Raw genomic sequence first — 26,437 nt, forward strand, 5'->3', positions numbered from 1 at the left:
GTCAACCTTATTGTTCATTCTCCCAGTGCTTCCATTTTATTTTTATTTCAGACTTTCACTCTCACATCTTGTGCTTTACACCCACAGTGGAATTGGTGTCTTATTTTAATGTACCTTTGATAACAATAGATATACAATAGATGCATCCACTTTGTCTAACTCTTGCACACTCTTTTTGTCCCTTCTATCCTGCACATCTGTCTCCATCTCCTCCCTCCCTTGTTTGATTATTCCAACCATGTAAGCACATTCCAGTCTGTGGCCAGAGAACAGCTCCCACAGAACGACCAGGTCCTGAGAGCCAAATGGAAACTGACTGAAAAATGCTGAAAGACTGTTATGCTTGATATTAAGAAGAAAGATGTTTTTAGCAATCATTGCACGTTCGTACATGCTTGTTCACATGTGAACATGTAGGAATTCATACAGATGGTAAGCCTATTACATAAAAAAGTTAAAGGGTTTTAGCTCTATCTGACAGATGTTAGACTTTTATGGGCTTTCTGTTTCTAAACTCTTTCTGGTGGAGGACAAATCAAAACCTTTACCCCCAATAGTGCTATTTCAAGTGATTTTTGCTAAACATGAAGGAGCTGCTTTTCTCCACAGGCAGACAGTCCCCAGTTTACACTGGATCAGAGCATGCCCCCGATGTGAGAAGACAAACTGAGACGAGAACACGAGTTCAGCAAAAACAGTCCGCCAGAAACCCAAGAAGGTGCTGACATTACAGTTACAGAGAGGTCAGCAGCTACAATAACAACACGCCGTAATAAGCGTGTGGTGAGTCCACACACAACACCCTATGCACAAGTGTGAGAGCTTTGTGTGAACATAAAGGTGGAGGTATGGTGTACTGTAGTTTTTGTTAATGTTTATAATAGAAAAGCACTGATGAAATGAGGCACTCACTAATGAATTAAGGAATCACAAAAGAAATGAATACTGTACCAACAATCTAAATGTTCCCTTAGACACAAATTACACACGCTTTACTATAGCAGAAACAGGCTTGAGCCTTGGCCTACATGAGCCTAAAACAAAAGCTCAGCAACAAAACACACTAAACAAAATCTACTAAATTCTTTGATATGTGCTGAACTACATTTTTAAAAAGAGTTTGGATGTTTAAAAAGAATTTGGATTGATATAGAGGGAGAGAGCAAAATATAAATACATGGCTGGCACTTGCAAACAAAGCACACTGCAATAAAACCACATCTACAAGGGGGGGGGGGGGGCTCTTTTCTACAGCCTGCTCACTTCTGGATCACAGAATATGGTGCCTTGCACACAACTTCAGGGCTCTGTACGGTGATAATAACTTACTGCTGTAAGTTGTAAGGTTATTTGTTTCTTGGCTGGCAAGCCTTACACTGGGCACACTGGCAGAGTTCCAATCTTTGCTGAGGTACAGGTACATGTCTGCAGGTTGGGATGAATGTGCAGGCACACACTGGCTCAGTGACGTCAGAAGTCTTGCTATATCTCACATCTCACAATCATGCACATGCACACACAAAGATTAGGTCTCAGATTAACTCATTGGTTGTTACCTGTAATATTGGCGACCTCAAACATGTCTGCATGGTATTAGCTAACACAGCCAAGTTGGAAAGGTTGTCATTTAGCCTATTTAAAGATAATGTGTAATATAATAGATAGTCTTCTAAAGTACATTTGATGAGCATATCAAGGCTGATCACAAAGATCAAAGTCTCAGCAACTAGGCTCAAGTTTGTAATTGGAGAACAGTTTTATGTGAGGATGTCTGTCCTCAAATTATGAGATTTAGATATTCTGAATCTGACTTCCCAGGAGCTTATGCATTCAAGAAAAATATTGAAGACACCATCTCACAACTGTCAAACACACTATCATTTGCAGTTGAAATAAATGTGAAATCTTAAAAGACATTTGTCTGTGTACTGCAAGTCTGCAACTAGTCATGTTTAATACAGCAGCACTTGTTGCTTTTTTATATTTGTTTTAATCTTCTCAAGACTCAGGACATTTTGAGACACTACTGCAGAGAGTTATACACTGCAGACTCCATGCAGATGTTAAAATTCCCATTCATGAGAAAACTTCACAGTGCAGCTGTTCTATACACAACTGGATATACAGTACATATTCACATGTCAAAGAGTTTTCTCTATGGTTGTGCCAAACACACAGTGCTTGTTGCTCACATTTGCTCTTTCATTCTCATGCTCACTACTCAACTACTACTACATAGCATTACTATTATTGTCCAAAAGTATCCTCATGTACACATGCATGTACTAGTAAGTGGGTTTGTTTGTGCACTTATCCACATATAAGCAGGTTTGTTATGGTACCTGTGCTGTTGGTGCGTCCACGATAAACATCGTCGTATGCCTTCCATTGCTGAGTAACCTGGTAGGCATGGATGAATACGACCACCACTGCTACCAAGCAGATGAGAGGCACCAGCACTGCTGTGCACAGAGCTACATAGATGTTTGGGATAAAGCACCTAGAGGAGGGATGGACAGAAGTGTGAGTGAATTTGTCTCTGTGTATAAAAGAAAAAACCTTAATAAAAAGAAAAGAAACGGCAGGAGAAAGTGGAGAAAATCACATCTAATATAATAAAGTAGACAGTGTCAAGCTAAAAAATAAGCTTTGAAAAATGGAAACATAATCCATGCCTTCAATGCACTGTGTTTACTCAGAGCACTCTTGTTGAACAGAAGCTTTTACCTCTTGCGGTGTAAAAAGTCAAAATTTCAAAGAACAAACAATGTGATACATTTACCTCTTGCTTTGAAAAGGCCACGAATGTTACTGGAAATTTTCAAATTTCAAAACTAAACTTTAGGCTTAATAACAATTGTCAAAATGTACTTACAGTTGAGTCTTTTTAAACTAAGCCTATTGGTTTCTTGTTTTGGTTGCCAAATTTGTTTTCTTTCAGCAATGCCTTTTGGTGTGGGAGCACAGAAAATCTGGAGTCCTTACTTGGCTTCTGTCTAATCACACGTGTTTTGCCTTTGTTTAAGGGTGAAATATTTTTCTCTGGGAAAATTAACATCCTCACATGCCAAACAAATATCTGTCTATTTCACAAAACAAGCTCAGACCCTGGTTTGGTGGGAGTGCAAAATACAGAACGGACATCCAGCGGGCTTTAGTAAATACAGACAAATAACCGGAGCTATGTTAGCCATAACATAAAATGAGGTATGCCAAATAAAAGCACTGCATCATCCTGTCCCAGCAAGACAGTATGAGTGTGTGAACACCCTGGAATATGGATATTTGTACTGCTGTGGCCTTGTGAGGGGATGAGATCCTATTGTACTGAAAGTCTCAGAAGAATGAGAAATCCCAGGGATTCTTTAATAGATGGAAAAAAAAAACAGGGTTCTTTTGACTCACTTCACTGTTTGGCTAATAGGAGAAAAAGTGAGCAATGCTATTTATGGGACATTTACAAAGAAATTTTACAGGGAATTTCTTTTGTATACATACCCCTGTGTAAAATAATGCACGCCATTTTAGATGTAGATTGTCACAGGTGACACTATAAAAACAGCCTTCTCCTGTTTTGTTCACACTTTTTAATTAAAGACAGGTCTGGTAAATTTGAGAGATTTGTCTATTTCATTTAAAAATGAACAACCTATGACCCACAGTACAACCAAAAATTAGCTTCAACCCACACAGCAGTAATAGAAGCTTTCAACCACACACTGTGAGACTAAAGACAACTTCGGACAACTGGAACAACTTCAGTGGTGAGAAAACACAAAACACAGAGAGAGAGTGAGAGAGAGAGTGAGAGAGAGAGAGAGAGAGAGAGAGAGAGAGAGAGAGAGAGAGAGAGAGAGAGAGAGAGAGAGAGAGAGAGAGAGAGAGACCAAAGGCTGCCTCACAGAGGCTGAATATTCCTCTGTCTATTAAGCCGTCATGTATATGCTCACTGTCTGACACGGGCTCACCCACAAGCAGCACACATACACACACAATCCCAAGGATAACAGCCACTCCCATAACCACTGGTTAAGTTTAGATGTAATTTAAGGGTTGTAATTCACACACTTCATAGAAATACATTTTTAGTACACATGCACACACACATTCAAAAATTTCTAACCCTGACTCTACAGTAAAACCAAGTCTTAACCCTCAAACAGGCCTTCAAATTTGTCCTCACAAAACTTTTTTTTTTTGCCTTAACTAGGTAATAAATACAAACAAACACACAAAGCTGCATGGGTTATTTTAGGTTTGCCCTTCCTCTCTGCACTCTCCTGTGTGAAAGTCTCCGCCTCTTGTAAAGACTGTAGTTTCTATGAGAGTGGATGCAAACACTGAAACTTTTTTCAGTTAGTTGATTGGGCAAACAATCTCCTCACATGATGTCACTTGTTCAGGTGTTTTCTATTTGCTCTATTCTAGTATGAAGGGGAAATTACCATGACCGAGTCAGACCGGTTTAAAAAACATACTCGTGAGTAAGAAAACAGATAATGATAGTGCGGGTGCCGTGTATGCATTTTGCTCTGTCTACTCACACATCTCCTTGCACCAGGCCGTAAACATTGTGTATAGTCCACCCAAAGCCGCCAAGTAATACAACAACCAATAGAATGATGACCAGAGCAGGAAGACCCCAGCCCAACAGCCAGAAGTGCAGGTATTGACGATCTGTGTGCTCGTCATTCATTACCAGCACTTGCCAGAAGTTCACCGCCTGTGGATACAGTTTGAGAAAACACATGAAAACTTTTTGTACAGGATTGTTTACAGAAAATAGACATGTACCAAGTAACCACTTCACAGAAACGACAAGCAGCCCAGTGATGTGAGAAAGAGTAAGCGGATTTGGACATTGGTGGATTTGTCTTTGCTTGTGAACATATTTGGTCTTCATAGTCCGTGAAGCACTAACACAAACACACACACACACACGTACAACCAAGCGTTTATCACACTCACAATATCTTTGTCTGCTGTGTAATCTAGCAGGGCTTTGAGCCATCTGATAGACTAAGCCCTGGATTGTTACATAACCAGTGTTTCTGAACACCTGTTGGTTTCAACACAGATGCAAAGCCTTATCCCTGTCTAAAGACTCAGCAAATGATAACATGTTGTTCAGACAGTTAAACGGCTGTACTAGTAAAGAACAAAGATTAAGGGTACTTTAAAGTTCTAAATTTAAGATCAAGGGCAAAATCTAATATTTTTCCTTTAGCCAATCCAGGTTGTGAGCTGGACTCACAAACTTATGACTTTTACTCCCCCTTGATTTACAGCCCATAATGATTACATTTCAAATTTAAGGAAATAAAAAAGAAAAAAAAAACAATTAATGTCCTGTCTTTTGTCCAGTTAGGATCTACTCATGTTTGTAATTGTCCTGCAAACACTTAATCAGGACATTTTTACAAAGAGCGAGCTGTGGTGCAACTTATAAAAGGAGGTTTGAGAACGCTGACCTCATCCTCAACTAATCTTTGTCTCCTCCATGACTACAGTGTATAACCACTGACAGACATACTGTACATGCACTAAGACAGAAGAATAACACACAGATATACATACTCTATGTAACACACACAACTACCATCCAACAGCTTTGCTGTAACTGTGTTTTTTTTTCGCTGTAAGCAGCCTGGCACCTCCAACATACAGTAAATGGATTCCAGGTAACTTTATGCTGAGCATTGCCTCTGCACTGGCTGCATCTCTCTTTGAATGTTGATACTGAGACTAAGAATAAAGGAATGTGTTCCAATGCTTGTTCACTAACTAGCTAGCTTGATGATTGATGGCTGTGCCTTTGTTGAAACAAATTACAAACAAAATTCTGAAACTAAACAAAATGTTGACACTTAAAGCACAAAAGGTTAATGCTTTCTGTTATCTGGATATGCTTCATTGTTGGAAAGGTTATCACCCACATTTGAGTAACAAGCTAACCTGATAGCTACTGGTGGACACATGTCCATGCATCATCACTAAAAATAGATCTGTCTGCGAGCAAAACAGTTGCATTTACTGACTAATACAAAGTCATGAATCTGGGCCTCTGGGCTGACTGTTTATCTGAAGCCATTCCTGACTGAAACAGCTGCAAATTGTTATGCAATGTTATAAAGCTTCCCAGTACACTGAGATGGCCGCTGCAAGGCGCTCTGTCAAGAAGAAGCTGGTATGATCGGTGATTAAATGATTGACTGTGTTCTGGCATTAAGTCAGCGCCTATTCCTTTGACAAACTGCTGGACGTACACATATACACACAGTCACCCACACACACTGTAGTTGTTGATTTAAGTCTTTTTTATGGTTTGAGATATGTTGCTGGCGCCCACTCATATCAGCCACTTGGCTTAAAGCAGCTTCAATACTTGAAAGGAGTGGAAATAAGTGGTGAGACCTCACCAGAGTTGATACTGAATAGTCGATTGGGAAAAAAGGGTTTTAGGTTTTTAGGGTCACACATCACTAAAAGTCAGAGTGACAATAGTTTAAGTGAAAGTAAGCAAAACTAAAAGCGCTGATAATTGTTAGTTTAAGGGCAGTTCATGAACATTTATTTGTAATTTATTTATTTATTTATCATATTTGTGACTTTACTGGGAATTAACACATTTTTCAAAATACTTTTTTTTCAACCTTAATTTTTGTCATATGTGAACTTCCTATGTGGGTGAACCAGTACTTATATTTTATTTGTATCTATCATACCGACACTTAGCATTTTGTGTTTAAATCTGCTTATTCTGTCAAAACACTTTTCTTCTCATTGCCAAATATCATTCTTCAAATTCTTTTGCTTTTTAAGCCAAATGAAAGCTTTATCCCCCAGGATGTCTCAGAGGTCATCTGGTAAACACCGTGGTACAGACAAAGATATTGTACCCTGCATACATTCAGCACGTACGGCATTGCTTGGTCTCAGTATAACGCTTTTTTGATCAATCACCATTAGCTTATTCAAAGGGCTAATCTCATTATACAGAACCAATTATAAAATATATGCCAGGATAGATCATATCCACTGCATTCACAGTGACCGTGTTCACTTACAAACGTCACACGGCGTAAAAAGTGAGGCTTGATGGAAATAAAAGAACAGGCAGAGACTTGTTCAAGAAAAGAACACGGGGAGCAATGGGAAAAAAAGAGGGAAGATTAGAGAGTTGGACACATTGTGGATGCATGTCCACATGAACTCTGGATTCAAGCTTGGTACTGGATCTACATGTAGCCCGTGATTATGTGGAGGAAGCCTGAATGACTTGTGGGCTTTGTTCAAGCCTGCTAGAGTGATTTGTGGTCTAAGGTTAAAGGTCATATCATGCAGTGTTGTGGTACCTTCATATTAAACATTTTACTTACAGTACAAATTCCAATAAAAATATATATTTCATATGTTTATATATATGAAAACCCATCCAATAAACATCCTTGTTAACTCATATTATATTAAAGAAATAAATGGATAAACAATTTGATCTAGTACTATTAAAATGTAAGTAAAATGTAAAACTGCTTAGAAGCATAGGGCACTAAAGTTTTTCATTTGCAATATAGTTTGTCTAGTGTTATTTCTTAACTTGGTGTTACCTGTATGAGCATCCAAAAGAACTGACTGAGGTGAAAATAGTGAGAGAAGAGAGCTAGAGAAGCACAGCTCTCCTCCGAAAACATTCGGCCACGGAAAGCTGACACCAGGAAGCAGATCTGTAGAGAAAAAGACAAATTTAGAAGAAGGTAACACTCAGTGTAAATGAACATTTCATCCTTTAGCTTTGGTATGTATGTTTTACTCAGGGTAAAAGATGCAACAGTAGCAGCACATTTACAAAATATGCACTTTTTAGAGAATATGTAGAGATGTGTATGACTAAATGGCGCGCACTCACACCGACACAAACTAAGAAAAATTACAGTGTCAGCAGATAGGTGATTTATTTTTTGTTTTTATAGTGTATACATATACAAGACAGCAGGGTTCAGGTAGCCCTCCCCTCCCTCCCCAAAAGTGACATCCTATCCTGCAGACCTGTTACATCATCATGCACCAAGCTCTGCAGGCGGCAGAACATCCAAAACATAAAAAAAAAACACTGACAAACATGTTCCTTTGCACTGTCTCATCCTACACACAAATATTTGTGTAAATGTGTGGGTGTTGCACTTCTCCAAATAACAGAATAAAGGGAATCTCAGAATCACTGGAGAAACAGCTTGTGGTGAGTGTGCATGTCTGTGTAAGGCAAGTATGTGTGTGTGTATGTGTGTGTATATGAAGGTGTGTGTGTGTGTGTGTGTGAGAGAGAAAGAGAAAGAGAAAGAGAGAAAGCAAAAGAGAAAGAGAATAGTCAGAGAGAATGGGAAAGAAAATTTTGTAGGTGGCAATACATCAGGTCCAATACGGCGTTTTAAACACTGGAGCCAGAACTCTGTGGAAAACCCAGAAAATATTGCTGCTTTGCTGCTCATCAGAAAGCTTCATTAAACTCTGGCACTAACACTGTGTGATTCCAATGCAGCCAGGAGATGGTAACATAACCTGCAGCCTTTTGGCTTGCTGCCTGTGCCATGGACTGGCAAAAGTATGAATAGAAGTGTGCAGGAGCTGAGGGATGATAATTTGGTGTCAAATTATGTTTTTTTACTTCATATTCATTACGCGTAGCAGTCAGGGATATACGGTAGAGTAGCAGATACAGATAAAAATTAAGCTATCTGTCTAAAGCACAAACCTTACTTTTGATTCTTAAGCAGCATTTTACTCTGTATATATATACTCTGCATATATCTGTTCCCTCAACAATAAAGAAGGAAATGGTTTTGAAGCCAGATGATGAGTTCATTATAAAACCATAGCAAGTTAATATATATCGTTGGTACCACCGTATGGTTTGGCTAATACGCTTGGTAAGACAGTCTCTATAGTAAGACTGGGTTTGACGGGGAGGCATGGCACAGGACAGAAATTCGTGCCTGCCTGGAATTGTGCCTGAGTAGGGAAGCTGTTTAGGTGGAACAAAGACTTTAATACAGCGCTGTGTTTTTGACAGAGTGCATTCCTCATTTTGCCTCTCAAAAGCAAAACAAAGGATAAACTACCAAGTGAAAATTTTAAATAAACTACAGACTCGAGACACATAATCATTAACAAACAAGCAGTATATACATACATGTTTACTTAACACAAAAGGCCACAGTACACACAGAAGGGGAGTTGGATAAATCATCAATGGGTATCTTATTAACATAACAGCTATTAACATTCATTTCAAATCACTTTGGCTTGGCTCATCCCCTTTAATGATTATTTGGTTTGTTTTAAACTTCTTTTGGCTTAATACAACAATATAATATTAGTGATGATTACAGATAGAGAGAAACAACCTTGTAGGGTGGGTCAGCAGTGCAACAGGTTTAAAACGGTGTGTGAGTGTGTGTGCATGTGTGTGTATTTGTGTTTGCATGCATTGTTCTGAAAGGACTCTTAAACATGCCACCTAGATGTTTGTGTCATTTATTCTACTGAGATAAAAATGATCTGGCTTACAAACAAAGATAGAAGCTGGGTAAACTGGTACAGTGAACTATGTTGCATGAGTCAACAGGTTATGGGGTGGATGTCATGAAGATTTTATTTTATTAGAGCTATGTCATTCCTGACAGTCACATAGACAGATGCACTCACACACAAACACAAGCCCATATATATCATTCTGACTCTAATCTAAACTCCAACTGAATCCTAAAACCGAGTTTGAACTCTCACTAAGCAGGCTGTACTGAATTAAAATTTGTACCCACAAACTAGTCACATTACAGTATATCCAACTTGTGACATGTCATGTCATATGGCTTAAATAGTAAAGCAATGCATAAAAATTTATCTTAAACCATGCTATTTGGCTATATGGCGCATTTTTCTTGTATGTATGTAGATGTATATGTAGATTGGTATATTTATACACTTATACACATTTATAAACCCACAAACTGCAGTGTAGGTTAAAGTGCAGTGCAAACCATAAATCTTTTTGTAGGCACATACTAAGAGAGCTGGGGCAGTGAATAGTGAGGGGTGGGTTTTACTGTCAAGAAACACCAATGGCCCTATTTAACCATGGAATGACAAGCCTAACGCACAGGTCCATGTAAGTGCTGAACAGAAAGTGCAAAAAGACTAGGTGAGCCTGGAGGATAAAACGAAGGGTGTGGTGATTACTAAACTCTTAACCACTCAGATGACTGGCCTCGTCTCCTCATACAGCTGTGCCAATCACAGGGATGTATCACAACAGAAATAGAAAATGTGACAGCAAGCTGTCACGTTTGAATAAATGGCATGCATGTTTATGGCCGTCCTCCTACCTGTGCACTGTGCATGTTGTGGTTGTCACTGCACAGGCAAAGCAAATTACAATGTTATAAAATTAACAAACTTTTGAAGCTCTGTTTGGACTGATCTGTGGGCCCTCAGACTGTCATAGGAAACAGTATAAAAGGGAGGGTAGAAAATAAGCCTCCTAACAAACACAGTAAACTGATTTTCCTTTTAGTGTTTATTACAGTACTTTTCCAGGTGCGTACCAATGAAGTAAAGCTAATGTTAATATAGCTACACATAGAAATGAAGCTAAAATAAAGTATTATATTAGACAGGTTTGTGGTTAAAAAAAAAGAAAAAGAAAAACAAAGAAAAGAAAAATCACTAAACATTTCTACCATAGCGTTGCCACTGTAATGAATTCTTGTAAGGGGTAAGATTTTAACAGTAAACTAGAACCCAGAATTCAGCCCATGCTCATTATGGTCAGTTTGAAAGTAGAGTGAAAAACAGGGTGTGACAAAAAACAATTATTCACTCTTGGAGTTAAATACATTTTGGACAAATAAATAGAGGGTCTAACACTGGGACTGCAAGATGTCACGATACTACAACTTTAGGGTAAAATACAAGAGGGTGAGGTGCGATGTGGTTGGATGGGTCAGCCACATTCCACTTCACCCTCTTGTATTATACCCTAAAGCTGTGACATCATGTTTCGTGACATGACTATGAACTATAATAGCATAATAAGGTAGCTGCCTCTTGTTATATTACATCTACCCTGTGTAGGCATGGCAGTGTGTCCTACACCAGTTTGTCCTTTGATGGCGTAGTTCTTCCACCTGTTGCTTAAGCTTTACTGCCAAGACAGTAGATAATGAAATCTGTGTTCACAATCTGCGCTTCTGAAAGACATATAGATTTTGGATTTGGATGTGTAGAAGCTGTAGGGTCACATTTATAACTTGTTGTTGATGACCTGTCACAGGGATAGGTCAGTGCAGTGGGGCAGTGACAGTTAGTAGATATGTAATACTTTGTTCTTTGTCTCCTAGCCTTCTTCTTTTTTGTGTTAGACAACAGGAGTCGACCTGTCTAGACCCTGAGGCTACAGACTTATTAGGTGCTGCAGAGCTCTAAATACATGTCAGTCTGGTGTGGGTTATGTGCGTGCTTGGCTCTGGTAAAACAGGAACTACCAAACCTCACACACATAATATCTGAATGCTACTAATTTATAACCCCATTGTAGAAAGATTACTTATCAATTTGCAATCTCACTTGCCTACAATTTATTCCACAACAAAAAAGCTACCAGTGAGCAAACAGAATAAAACATACAGAAAGGGAGGTATAAGTAAAGGAGAAAAGAGGCAGTGAAAAGGCCTTGGATATACAGACAAGAGCAGAAAACAAAGCAGTTCTTCTACATAATGTTTTTGTGACCTCGTCATCAGGCTTGATTTCTTTCACTAAATGTCCAATCAGAGATCTCTCTTTTGTTTATTTGGCCCTGAAAAACCCAGGGGATGTTGTTGTTTGTGTTCCAGATCTACAGCTGCCTTGGGAATGATTAATCTTATCTTTAGACAAGATTTATCCTCATTTTGATACCACAAGGAATTCTGAAAGAAACCATATTCCTGTTTACCAAAATTTTCTAAACAGTGGTGAATGATTTAAAATCTGACAGTAAACTGGCCTAACCTTAAATAGCCTTGTCAGGATGAATATAAAAGAAAACAGTAAATTCAGAAGATGTATTAGCAAACAACAAAACATATTTCATTATACAGTATATCACAGGCACACACACTGTGAATGAGATCAGAAAAAAGCTGCCCGTAGGTAGGAAACATACAATTTTTGGCGCAGCTAGTGGTGGCTGCAGCTCTCATCTTCCCCATAAGTTCTGCTGCTGATCAATAGCCCTGTGTGCTGATGCTAAGTGTACCAGAATGGCTAAAAATAGCAATGCCCTGATGCATTACATCACTGAGGGAAAGGGACTTTAGCTGTCTGCTTGCCAGACTATCCATCTATACTTGAGTCCAAAAGACTCCACCTCTCCCTTCCTCCAGCCTCCCTCATCCTATCTTTGTCTGCTACCCCTCTCTAACTCCCGCTCTCATCCTTTGCTCCACCCTTCATCCCATCAGCCCCCCCCCTACTCTTTCCTTCTCCTTCACCTCCCCCTTCTCTCTAAGCTACAGCTACCGGTCTGATCTAGCTGGTTCCAGCCTCAGCCTGCACCCTGGGTGTTTCCTCATATGCCTTTGTTCGTAATGAGATAAAGCAGAAGAAAAGGAGAGAGATACGAGATTATCATTCCACCCTTGCTCATTTCATCATGTTCTTACTGAGACAATAGTTTCCTATCAAGCAAATTTATTCAACTCATTACTAATAATTGCACGCCCTCTTCCTCAACCACAGCTGAGAAATTTATACTATTCTGGCAAGATAAATTATCTATGACAAGTTGTATGTACAATCATAGGCACTTAAACTGTATGTAGACCACAACATAATTAATTGTCCTAAAGTGACTTTTAACAGTATCCATTTTGCATGGCTCACACTATTCAGTGTTTGCAAGTATCATCAGTCTCCGCTTGTGCTGCAAGCCTTTCAGTTCATGTGTGTGTGTTTGTATGTATGGGCTGTATACTGGCTGAGCACATGCGCACCTGTGGGGTACATGTGGATAGGTATAGCTTGGTTAGTGGGCCGCCGTCTGTGAAGACAGGAGAGTGTGCTGATTTAATAGTGGCTAACAAAACATAACATCTTAAAAAAAGTCCAGTGTGAACAAAAGGCATTACAACTGAAAGGAAATGTCTCACGTCACTAGACATGCTGTCCATACTGTACACATGTGATAATTAGCAATCATCTCGAGTGATTTTTGAATAGCATGTCCAGTTGTTTTTGGTCAGAGAACTCATAAAGTTCACTGGTGTTTTAGGCCGGCTTTGCCGGAGGATTAGTTGCTGAGCAAGCTGTTGGCAAATAAACACCACCCCCAACCTATTTGGTTTGTTTTACATCCTAACAACCACAACACTGCATCTGCAGTATATTTACCTCTGTGTATTATAGTAATCATGTGTGTCCGTGTGCTTGTGTGAAAAAGGAAGAGCCCACATCAAGAGCTTTTGTCACGTATTCTGGGAATGACGAGAGTAAACGATGAGCTGAGAGTCGACATGTTTTGAAGTTTGTTTAAAAAAAAGTACAGTATCAGTACAGTAGTATAAGGGGCCTAAAACAAGTTCAAACATTGTCAACAACTTTACAATGTCACCATTGTAGTGCCATTATTTAGGGAATGCAGAATGCTTGTGTATGTTTTGTGTAAAGCCCTTTACTGTTTGCATTTTGGCAAAAGTCAAAAGTAAGGCAAATCAATGCATATTATCAAAAGCATCTGAAATTGTGATTCTTTGTATTTAATTTGTTTTACTAAATCTAATAGTTTATATGAGGGCATCTAGACAGAAACTGCTGTCATTGTTATTTTTGCGGCTGTATCTCTTACTACTGTTCATGCTACAGTCATGCAGTGACCGGTGGCCATGCAAACTCCATCATACATAGAATCTGAGTGTTACCACCCACATGAAGCACATTTAGCTGCATTCCAGCAGTAATCCACTTTTTTTTTTCACCCATTCATATTTTCAAAGTGCAGAAAACCTGCGATTGCTTTTGATCACAACAGAAGCCTCTTGATTTTCCTTCCTTTAGTTCTCGTGTCAACCAAGAGTCACATGCACATAAATTCATAAAGTATGTATCCACACAGCTGTAAAAACACTGGAACCAGCTGCTCAAGATCAGCTGCCTAGACACACAAATGGGTCTATTTTGCTCAACCACAAACATTTGTGTGTGTGTCTGTGTATGTTTGTGTGTGCTTTATGTGTACAGTATGTTCTTGTAGTGTATACACTGTATGATGTGATGATGTGAGTGTGCACCAACCTGCAAATGGAGTTACTGCTGTCTACTGCCATGGTTTGTCTATTACAATTGGTTTCATTATGTTATTCTGGATTAATACATGGTTGTTACATACATAGTTATTTATGTATGTTGCTGTAAAAACGCATTTTTATCTGTGTCATAGTGTATTAGACAGTTCAGTTTTAATGTGTGAATAATCCAGAATCAGAAGATAACCTAAAGAGACACAATTGAAGATATTTAACATTTAACGTCTTTGCAACATAAGCACAGTCAATAATTTTTGGACAGTACCAACTGGACATTACAACTAAGAAAATGAAGAATTAGTCTACTGGCAGAGACAGATCTGACTTTTGGTAAGTTGTTGCATAAATTGGAGATCAGTGGTACCTTCATGCTTTAATTAATCATCAGTAGAATAAATGTGTGCCTAATCCTATTGATCCAAAAAACCTACAGAAACTCAGACTGACCCACTAAACAGACCTCATCCACTGCTGTCCAACAGGCTGTCGATTCAGGAAAGATCCCTTCTGTGCACACTGGGTGCAGTATCTCTCTGTATCTGTCAATGGGTTGACGTACAGCTTATCAATGTGGGTAAAGTTTGGAAATTAAATATTGTATACTCCTTTCATGCTGTTCCAGCAAAATAACCACACGCACACACACACGGATTCATGCCAACATTCAGAGAGGGATCAAACTAATTCCCCCTGCATAACATAACAATAATTTCTTAGTGTGCTCCATACAAGCGTCTAGTCATTCAGAGAAGGTACTTCATTCACATCTGCTGTTGAACTTAACTCTGGCTGTGGAGCTACAGTGACCCCAACAGGTCAAAGGGGCAGAGATGAGATGGCTAAGGATTTGAGGTCAGGATGAGACTGTGTATGTGCGTTTTTGTCCCCGCAGGATCGATTGGTTAAATGAGTGAGTATGTGCAGAGATGACCATCTGTGTATGCTTATGTATGTTTATGCATTAGTTAATTTATGTTAAATCTATGCCATTGAGGAGCTGGCTCTGTTTCTTGACAGTATTGTTAACAACACATTTTTGTGTGTGTGTATGAATATGTGTGTTTTTTTATGTGTTTGCCTTGAGTTTAATGTTTTTGTTGCTTAAATATGCTCAGGAAAAGACTGAGATTCAGTATCCAAGCAAAGCTAAAAACAAACTGCAGACTGATTACAATTTGTTGATAAGCCAAGAAAAAAATACCTTATTATAGATACAGATCCAACATTTCCTTCCACTATTCAACATTTCCTGATTCTTTGAGGAAGTTAAGTGACTGTAATTTTCTATTTTAGCCAATTAGTCTGGCATCACAGAGGTCACACTATCCATCACTGCCTCCCATGCCAATGTTTGAGGTTTACCATAAGGCCCAGGAAATCCTCAAAAAACTTTACAGGTTAATTATACTTATGTATATAGTTTGAGCCACATCAAATTAAAGTGGATATGCTGCAGCTGTATTATATCTTACACCAGCTGGGTAATAACCTCTTGAACTTAACTGAACAAAGTAGTGCAAACATCAAGCTAGGATGGCAGCAGCACTGACCTCAATAGTTTCAGATTAAACATGTTTTCACTTTCCTAAACTTCCATGTTCACTCCACTTTGCACAGCAAGGTCTGCCAAGACAAGCTGTCAAACTCCAAAAATAGATCAACATACCGGGAACTTTGACAACTGTAGGCTCCAAGTTTGTTTATCTTTCACAGTGTCAGTAGCTTGTTTGATAAGGTTTTTCATGACAAACTGAATGACTCCACAGAACCAGGTAAAAAGTAAGTCCTGCTGCATGCAGAGTTTACAAAGTACAACTCTGATCAGAAAATAATGTACTGTAGCTGAATAAACGTTTTGGTATTCATGTATCTGACAGAGTGACTTGTTAGTGTGTATAACCAAAATATGCACCAGACACTGACAGTTCATGGTGTGCATGTCTCAGGTACTGGACAAGACAGGAGCTAACTGAAGAGTCCTGGTAAAGGTGAATGTGGCCTCCTATGCTGTTTGCTGTGCTTTTTCTGGAAATAGAGGAAAGTTCATGGAAGTGTCTTTAGGGTCACCAGCTGTTAAGACAACACACATTTGGCAAAAATGAGAGTGCAACTTCCAGAGTCCACAAAAGGGCAGAGTCTGCTGTAGCACAGCAGATGGTTAGAAAAGATGTGCCATTAATCCAAGTTACATTGCACTTGTTAATATGTGCAACTGTCACTGGTGAAGACAGGTGACTATAATAGCGAAAACATAAAAGCAAAAACACACTAAACACATGTTATGAATACTTCAAATACAATGCAGCACACATGGATGATCCCTTTGTTAATAATTATAAAATTGGACACAGTCAGTTGATCACTAATCATAACAAGTTTCACATGGTCAATAGTTCACCAAGAAAAACTGTGCTAGATAGACAAGAATGGCCTGCAAATTCAAAAGATTGAGTGTGTGTGTGTGTGTGTGTGTGTGTGTGTGTGTGTGTATCTGTGTTTTAACTGAACAGATTCATAAATAACTGCTGCCTTTTGGGTATTTGTGATTGTCATTGAATGGGAGACAGTGTCCACCCTGGACAGGTTGCCAGTCCCAGACAGACAACTATTTACATACATCCACACCTTCTATATGGGCAACTTAGAGTCACCCATTAATCTAACATGCATGTCTTTGGTCTTTGGGAGGAAATCAGGATACCCAGATGAAACCCACGCAGGGACAGGGAGAACATGTAAACTCCACACAGAAAGGCTGCAGCTAACCAGGGATTCAAGCCAGGGACCTTCTAGCAATGAGGAGGCAGCGCTAAATTAACACTGTATTGCTGACCATACAGATATGTATGCGTGTACATTTCAGTTTAGTATTCTTTCAAAATGCTTTACTATATCCAGTTGGCACAGAAGCTAGCCATGATGAAAATGATCAGGCTAAAATACACTATAGAATACATGAATTTTCATATATGTCAAATATCAGCACAATATGTTAAAACTGGCTGCTTGCTAGTAAATCTAAAAATAAATCTATTAAAAATAAATCTAAATCTATGGTAATCTATAGTAAATAGTAATCTATAGTAAATCTATAAAGCACAGCATCACTACACATCTGCAACTGATCAACAGTTGAATTAACTGCCATTGAATAACAGCTGCAGTAATTGCTAGTTCACTTTCAAATAAACAATGCATGTTTCAAAATTGTAAAAATAAGGGGTTTAACTCATTTTATAGGCTTGAAGAATTGATGCAATATGCTCATGTGAGAAACACTAAATGTAAACATCACTGTGTTTAGAACAGAACTCTGTCCAGTGCCATTAAGGTTTAGCATTCTAATGTTGATGATTTTTAAAATGGTCCTAGCAGACATCAGACATGAAATGTCTTAACCAGTTTAGAGGACATGTGAAATTGCCATTACTTGCCAAACTCATGAGTCATGTAGGATGTGCCCAGACACATTCATAAAGATAAAAAGAAGAGGAGAGACAATCTTCAGCTAAGATCAGCAGCGTCAAGCATGAAAAAGGGTTCAGAGAATAGAAATAGGGACATCACTCATTGTATTATAAAATAAAGTTTGGGCGAGACCAGAAGGAAAAAGTTAGATGAAAGAACATTCCCAAAATGAAGAAATAAAAGAGTAAAAAAGCCCTTTGTTTGGGCTAATGCATCTGTACCAAGCAGAAGGAGCAGTCACAATAAGCAGTGAGTTGTTTTGAAGAAAGATGCTGACTTGAACAAAGACAGATCAGATGAAAGAAAAGTCAGAGCAACACTGGGCACAAGGTGTTAGACCAGCCAGCAGAGTGTAACCTGAGACTCCCACGAGGCCTTCTTCCCCTCTCCACTTCTCTCTCTCCATCCACCCAGTAATTCAGACTGACATTAAAGACAGTAAAGATCATAGAGTTGGAATAAAATCTCACCAAGTACTTGCCGTATAGTTTATCTGGGTGTTTTAAGCTAAATCCCCATTTATATAGCTAGCACTAGAGAAAAAATAAAAATCACTTTGAGAACAGTCACAATAATAGTTGTTAAAGTATCAAGGAGCCTTTTATTTGAATTATCTGAGAAAACCCACTAGAGGAATCTATTGGCTGAGAGTGGACAGGACAAGGATTAAGTAAACACTGTTTTCCTTGCACTCCTTCCTTTATTTTGTGTTCTGATTTCATTTACAACAATTGTAGGGAAAGCAAATAAAACGATAAGATGGGCATATTCTCTGACGTCAACCAGAGAAGTAGAGACGCACAAAAACTATTTCTTGTTTATTTACTTAATGATTGAAAGAAATAGATATATTTTCTCAAGAAAAGCTTTATTTACAAAGACACGCCTCTGTACTTTCTGCTAATTCATAAATCGCAGTCTGTACATCCTCCTTTCTGGAGAGCTGACAAGCTGCATGCACGCTCATCAAAAACCTAACCCCGCACCATGTAAACATAAACGCTGACGACAAACAGGAACTTTTAGGAATCCTGACAGCATCATTGTTTATTCTTCTCATAGACAGGAAGTGACGGTGGTTGATGGTGTATTTGGGGGATACAAGTGTGGACTAAGGAGCAGACTTCTGAATGCTGGATCCAGTCCCAGAGTTAACAGGAAATCCTTTATAGCCAGAACTAAATGTCACCTAAACACCTCCCAGATACTGGAATAAGGCACTGGAACAACGGGGGTAAACACTTCACTGAGTGTGTGGGAATGGCTGTCTGGCATTTGGATAGCTGTTTAATCACAATAGAAGAAAATGAAATTGTGTTTTGTTTGCAATAGAGATAAGATTTTCCTTTCCCACATTTGCCCTTGGTTACGTATATTTCAGAACACAAAGACATGCATACACACCCTTTTAAAAATCCCATTATGTATTTGATCAGGCTTGAGTATGTTGGTGTATGTTGGCTTTTGTTAGCTGTGTGTTATCAAACATAAACCATCACGCTGGAAAATATTTAAATATAAATTTTGAGAACTTACACTGGAATCATGTATTGCTGAAGCACCAGGCCTAAATTGACTTGAATCCCCTTGACTAACTGTCAAAGTTGTACATTTTTGTTTATTTAGATATTTGGATAGACAAAAGTTATGTTTAATTTTGACGAATGTATATTGTTGTAGATATATGTTATATTGAGGTGAAACAAATGTGAATTGGGAAGGACACACTAAGTAAAATATTAATGTTAGAAAGAATTACATTTCTCAGTTTCAAAAATATTTGATTACATTCAGTGTGGATGTGGAAGCTCTGCGATTGCCCAACACAACTGGGTTTTATTGCTGTTCGTGTGATGAGCATGTTAACATAAATACACACATACAACTAAGTGACAGTCACGTACATGGCACTTATGCACAGTAAATTTCCACTCTTCACAGACAATCTTCAGTTGTCTTGCTGAGAGGAAAAACTAACTGCTGGCCAGAGACCGTCACCGCACAACCTCTGATGTGACAAAATCACACGCACACACAAAGCAGAGGACCTTCTCTGGAATAAATCAATATTTTCTCTTGGTAGGTAGGGTAGGTTTGTCTGACATCTCTATCATTGTCTCTCTTGCCCAGTGGATGTATTGATACACACAGATAGGTTCCACCCTGATTGACACCTTTAGCCAGGTTTTACATCTAAAATACTGTTGGACCTAAAGCTATCTTAGTAAAACTACTGTATATGAGCCTACAGAGTACACTGGCAACTTCATTAGGTATACTTGTACAACCTAATACAATCCATTACAGCAGCTCTGCCATGAATTCTACTTCAACAATGGTATAATTTCTTAGTTTTCTATATTGGAACTGTCAGAAAACTGATAATTATGTGTTAATAATTAAGGTCATAGTGGGTGGTGGTGTTGTACTGGTCATTAAGAGGTGGTTCTAATGTTTTGGCCACCCTATTTAAAATGAATGATGGGGCTACACATACAGAACTACACTTTTATAAATTTTTTAAATAAATCAACCAGAGCATTAGAAAGTAAATATTAGATATTTGGGCATGTACATTTTCTTTTTAACTGTGCTGTAAAAAATGTTACGCTGACATAATTTACAGGGGTTAACGTGTGTCTCTGTTGACCCTACGAAGTGATATGAACACAGTAAGATGATAATCCCCAACCAGAGCCATTGTTACGTTACCTTATTGACTTGTATGTAATTATTTGACAAAAGTGAAAAATGATTCATACTCCTGTTAAATTACTTTCCTTGGTAATTTAAAACCAAAATGTACTCTTAGCACTAACCTTAACAGTGGGACATTTCTGGAAACTACAAACGTGGAAAAGATGGCAAACACACAGCAGGACAGTAAGACATTCAAAAACGTAATAAATAGAACCATGAGCCACCTTCTCCATCTTCTCCACCTGCTCTCAACTCTTAGACTTCCTCAGAGGAGTCATGATATTACTCTACCTCTTTCTCGCTGACTGTAGCTGTTGGTGTGAGATATTAATCAAATCGGGAGATTAAATTTTCTCCCTACTGAAGGCGGCGCCAGTGACTAATTACAACTCAGCCACCACAGATGGAGAGGCCTTTCTGCCAGAGGTTGTAGCTGGACCTGACAGTTAACATCCGGAGTACCAGCAAGGCTGAGATCCACAAGTCCAAAGGACATTTTCTATCAATAATTAAGTCTCTTAAATCAAAGTCCACGACACTTTCACTTCTTGACACAGTAATTTAATGCCAATCATGTTCTGATTCAAACTATTGTATTGTAAATGTGGCCAGACGTTACAGCAGCGAAAGATGCAAATGATCAATAAGCAGAGGAGAGATGTTTATCAAAGACATGCTACTTCACTGAGTTCTGTAATAAAAGTTTCAGTCTCAGTTTTACAGTAATGCAGATTCAGATAAACCCTTACTGACAAAAACTACGATTCTCATTCAAAACACCACAGATTCACCACAGCAGAACCTGTTGAGCACGTTGTGTTGGCATGAGGTTTTAGACCGGATGTAATTTCTGCCGCAACCCTCCCATTTTATCCGGGCATGGGACCGGTACCAAGGTGACCCTTGGTGGCTGGTTGGGGCCATACCTGGTGGAGTGTGAGTTGAACCCATGGCCTTCTGCATCCCAACCCACTGCACCCAACTACCAAGCCCCCAGGCCTCTGTTCTCATTCCATTCATATAGCCAGTCAGCAAGGCAGATTCATTCCTTCTGAATTGTCTACTCATTGTCCTTTGTTGGTTTTTTGGCACAGTATTTGTGCCAATAGCTGCAGTAAGATCAAATCATCTTTCTTTCAGGATTATGAAAAGTGTGGACACAAACAAAACACAAACAATTCAGCAGATATGGCAATGTTCTACAATTATTACCTTCAAATGATTTCCAGCAGTATCAGATGACTAATAAGAGATCACATCTTAACACCAAAGGGCCTATTTAATTATGCTGTCAGTTTGGCACTCGAACAGGGCTTTATCAACTAGCCCTTGACTAGAAGGCCACATATTTTATAAACTGTGGCAAAAGCTAGGTGTGAATCTGAGGAAGAAGGCTTCAATATGCAGTACAGTATCAACAAGAAACATGGGATGGAATTTTCCACCCAAACCCCTTTTAAGTTTCAGGGGCTCTGCCTGGGCCATAAACAGTTTGAGCCTGAGCTAGTTTACCCCACGGATAGTCCACTTTAGTAGGGGCTCGTGTTTGTCAACCAAAGCGCTGGGGGACCAGTGGAAAATTACCAGTCCCGCACTCACTCACGCACACACACATGCACACATTCGCACACACAACTCATGACCGACCCACATTCTTATTTCACTTGCTGCTTAGGTGACAGCTTGCGTTTTTAATGGGTGAGGGCGCGGGGAGCATGGTTGCGTTGTCAGGACGCGCCAGCCCGCAAACTACGCAACTAATGAAATTCAATGAGGTGTGTTTACATCTCGGTAGATTTCCAAGAAAATACTTGTGAAAAAGTCTTGTGGCCAGTAAGACTGTTGGCAGCATATGGGTGTGTGTGTGTGAGTGTGTGTGTGCAATCTTGGTACACATTTAAAATATTTAGATAATCATGTGTGTGTGTGTTTTATGTTTTGTTTCCATCTCTATTTGTACATCACGAAAAGTGAAGGTATGTGTTGCACAAGTGAGTGAGTCATAGAGCACAGCAAGAAAAAAGTATCTTTAACAAGTTCCAAAGGTTTCCTATCCATCTACAAGTAGGCCCATATATAAAATCAATAAGATGAGAACAGATGAAAATGCCAGTAAAATTAATGCTGATGGTGTGAGAGTATAAAGGTCTCAGCTTGAATTAGTATTCATTTGTAGGCCTTGTGTGCTCTATATAGTAAAATACTATACAAAAGGATCTTTGCAGCAATGTCTTACCTGGGTTCCGAGGCAGCTCACCATCATGTGAGTAAGAAGTTTGGCAGCAAACATGGGGAAACGGGAGCACAGGACATGTGATATAACGGCTAATGCAAAGCCTAAGGTAAGGAAAAGTGGAAAACATGGAACCAATATAAATGATAAATAAAGCATTGATGTATATAAATAATTTGTGGCTATTTATAGCAATTTGGAATGGCTACAGAAGATTACTTTAAGCAAAAGAGAGATAGCTAAAGAGAAAAAAAAAAACAAAACGGGCAAGTGGGCACAGAAAAGACATTTATTTTGTACCTGATACGCAGATAAATCCAGAGGCATAGAAGGCCTCGTTGTATGATGCAACAGTGGCTAACTCTGCGTAGGCCGTGTAGATAGACAAGTGGGAGCAGGCACATTCAACATAGTTCCCACTCTCATTCACAACCCTGCAGTATTGACCATCAGATGACCAGCTACAGAAGAAAGGAGAAAAAAATGAGGTGAGGAAATAAAAAGCGCAGACAAGGCAATTTAACAAATACAAAGGGAGAAAATAAGACACAATCCAATGAGCCTAATGCCATATTTTTATATGAGTAATCGACTCTTTGGTGCTTTGGTCTTTTTGAATGGTCACATTTACACTTCAAAGATGCGGTAGGACAAGAAAGAACAAAACATTATAACCCTGTTTGTGCTGGTTTCAGTGGCACAACTACAGTAACAGACAGGTATTGATTGACCCATTTTTGTAAATATGCCTCAAACATTTTCATAAGAATGTTTCAATCACAGCGGGAAAGTCATATTGCAACATTGACCTTTCTTCTCAGTGACTTTGGTTCACTCTTCACCTTTTTCTCTCACCGTATCAGTTTTGTTCTCTGGGACGTATCATGCAACTAGGGTTCCGGCCAAAATTGTAACAGCATGACCCAGCCAAGTGCCATTTCATGGCCCACGAATGTCCTCAACAAACCAACTCTGAGTGGGAGGATTCAGACTGAATGCACGGATATTAGCAGAAAGGCTGGACTTTCCACATTGCCAAAGAGAGGTCATACTAAGAGGCTGAACTTCAGCTTTTGCCCTTCACATAGCAAAGATGATAGACAAGGTAACCCTTTAATAGTATGTACACAAATATAAATGTTCAGTATCAGGGCAGGATATAAAGGAGCCTGTGCAGACAAATGACAGTTACCACAACAAAAAACTTGTTTAGTGGCCATACCTTGAAATAAATAACCTTTACCACTGACATTTTCAGTGAGGCCAGTTGAAGCATCAAAAACAGAGATGTTTTGGGTATCAACAAGCTATCTTTAGCATATCTATCGGGAATAAACATAAATCTAAGTAGATGTGTCCCGGCTGTATTACCTTGCAGTGGTCTGGTTCCAGAGAAGGCACAGAGAACGGCCCAGCTTTATTTGCTGACCAGAGGTGTGGATACGATACACCACCTTGTTACCGTCTTTTAAGGGTTGTGACCCTCTGTCCCCGAGACTGGCTGAGAATACCTACATATAAACAGAGAAAACAAAAGAAGAGAGTATATCTGCAAAGTGAAGAAACAGAGTTGGTGGCGAGTTTGAGCTGGACCAACACTGCCACCTGCAGGGTTTTATTGAAATGTTTTTCAGTAGAAAGTAATTTGATGAACAGTCTTTGCTCTTTACAGTAAATGAAGTAAGAATATATGAACTTCCCTACCTTTCCATTAAGGGCATTCGAAATATCATTGGTGAGAAACCAGTGCTCAGTTCTAAACTCAGTCAGCTGGATCTGGCTGAGGTTGCTACAGTCAGAAGTGGAGCCTGATGGTACTTCTAGCAGGGTATTTGGAAGCTGGAAGAAGTCTGCATTATGACCCCTAAATTTATGTCCATTGATTTGTGTAGGATACCATTGAAAGGCAGAGATGGTCAAATAAGGACATGTTTCCAGGATAGTCCCCCTTTCGTTGTAGTCAAACAAAAGAAAACAAGCATGATTGTTATTTGTAAAGTTTTGTGTATCATCCATTGTAAGGTACTGTAGTGTTTATCTGTAGAATGTCAGCATGTACAACTCCAGTATTTATGAGCAGTGACAGTGACTCACATCTCACAACTCCTGTGGGCGAGGAGGGAAAAGGCGAATCGCTCAGCCACCCAAGCAAGGTGGTTGAGACCTCGGGTGTCGACTCTGCTGGGATTGGCCAAGGCACAAAGCAGATCATAGGTCAAATTCCAGCTGCTTTCCTGTAAAGGAGTCCTCTCTGCTTCTGTAAGCACCTGGGCCGAGAGAAAAACAGAGACAGAGACTAAGAGAAAAAACACTGCACTAAGAATCTCTGGCGTTGTTCGTATGTATCCGTCACTGTGTTGAACACACTTTAGAGTGCAACACTTCTTTTTTCCAGAGTTCTCAAGTGTCACTTTCTTTAGTGTAGGCCTGTTTTTGAATCTCTTGTGTGTTTCATAATGAACTGGTTTTTGTCTGCGGTGTCTTATTCACTTCATGTTTTTCTCACTGCCTCTATGCTCCCACATGTCTTTTCGCTGTGCAGCTCATTTCTGCTGTCTCTTCTCTCAGTCGTCTGTTCCCTCACAAAACATCATATTAAATTACAGTCATGTCTCTGCCTGACTGTAGTCTGAACAAGTGCACTATGTAGACTCTTACATCAGGGCAGTGTAGTTATATCAGTGCTCACAACTGAGACATTTTCAGGTGAAAAGCTAGTCCTCACATCAGAGTAGTGCAATGGAACCATAATTGTGGTTGTTTAAGCAATAAAAATAATCTAAAATGTCCTGAAACAGTGTGTTTATAGGCAAAGACAAGTTAAAGACCACAGATGAAGGGTTGATGCTCACAAGGCTGGAAAGGACTTTCAAAGAGTTTGGTCTCCACCAGTCTCCCCAACCAGTTGAGTGTTGGGCAGATTGTGGACAAACATTTAAAAATTAAAATTTTTGTTTTTTTAAAATGTTTTCTCTAATTTAATGCAACCACAAGGGGACACAATCCTGTGCCTTCATGTGCCATTCACAAGTCTGAATAAAGGCAGAGGGTTGTGTCAGGAAGGGCATTCGACATAAAACATATACCAAATAAAAATTTGAATCATGACTTCCATAGTGAATCTGACTTCAGTGCCGGATCGGTCACAGCCCGGGTTAACAAAGTCCGCCACCGGTGCTGTTGACCTACGGGGCGCTGGCGGAAATTCGGCTACTGTTGTTTGAATAAGGTGAGGAAGTAGGCTTATGACAGAGAACTGTGACAGGGAAGGCTAGAGAGTCATGATGCAGAGAAGAAAGGTGGATATACTGTGTGTCCAGGAGTCCAGGTGGAAAGGTAGCAAGGCTAGAAGATTAGGAGCAGGGGACAAGTTGTTTTACCATGGTGTGGATGGGAAGAGAAATGGAGTAGGAGGTATCCTGAAAGAGGAGTTTGTAAGTATTATTCCAAAAGTGAAATGGAAATAGTTGTAGTGAACACTTTCTTCCAGAAGAGGCAGGAACATAGGGTGACATATAAGAGCGGAGGTAGAAGCACTCAGGTGGACTACATCTTGTTTCAACGTTGTAATCTGAAGGAGATCGGGGACTGCAGGTACTGGTAGGGAAAAGTGGCAGAGCTGGAGGTAGCAGAGCTTAAGATTTTGAGGTTCTCTTTGGGAGTGAGACGGATAGGATCAGGAATGAGGACATCAGAG

At 39.4% G+C, this 26,437-nt stretch overlaps 1 protein-coding gene across 4 annotated transcripts in view; it reads right to left on the reverse strand.

Annotated features, from left to right (window-relative positions):
* Positions 1-26,437, reverse strand: part of adgrv1 (adhesion G protein-coupled receptor V1) — a 96,197-nt gene that overhangs the window by 12,536 nt on the left and 57,224 nt on the right. For 3 of the 4 annotated variants that reach the window (XM_067521762.1, XM_067521763.1, XM_067521761.1), the window contains 8 exons: positions 24,835-25,007; positions 24,445-24,688; positions 24,112-24,251; positions 23,041-23,201; positions 22,744-22,844; positions 7,608-7,724; positions 4,545-4,723; positions 2,343-2,500 (listed from right to left, as the gene is read on the reverse strand). In XM_067521762.1, coding sequence (XP_067377863.1) covers positions 2,343-2,500; positions 4,545-4,723; positions 7,608-7,724; positions 22,744-22,844; positions 23,041-23,201; positions 24,112-24,251; positions 24,445-24,688; positions 24,835-25,007 — 1,273 coding nt within the window. Of the gene's footprint in view, positions 1-2,342; positions 2,501-4,544; positions 4,724-7,607; positions 7,725-22,743; positions 22,845-23,040; positions 23,202-24,111; positions 24,252-24,444; positions 24,689-24,834; positions 25,008-26,437 lie in introns of those variants that run through there. The other variant, XM_067521764.1, reaches the window with a different exon arrangement.

This window comes from Channa argus, chromosome 11 (genome assembly GCF_033026475.1).
Source record: "Channa argus isolate prfri chromosome 11, Channa argus male v1.0, whole genome shotgun sequence".
NCBI lineage: Eukaryota > Metazoa > Chordata > Actinopteri > Anabantiformes > Channidae > Channa > Channa argus.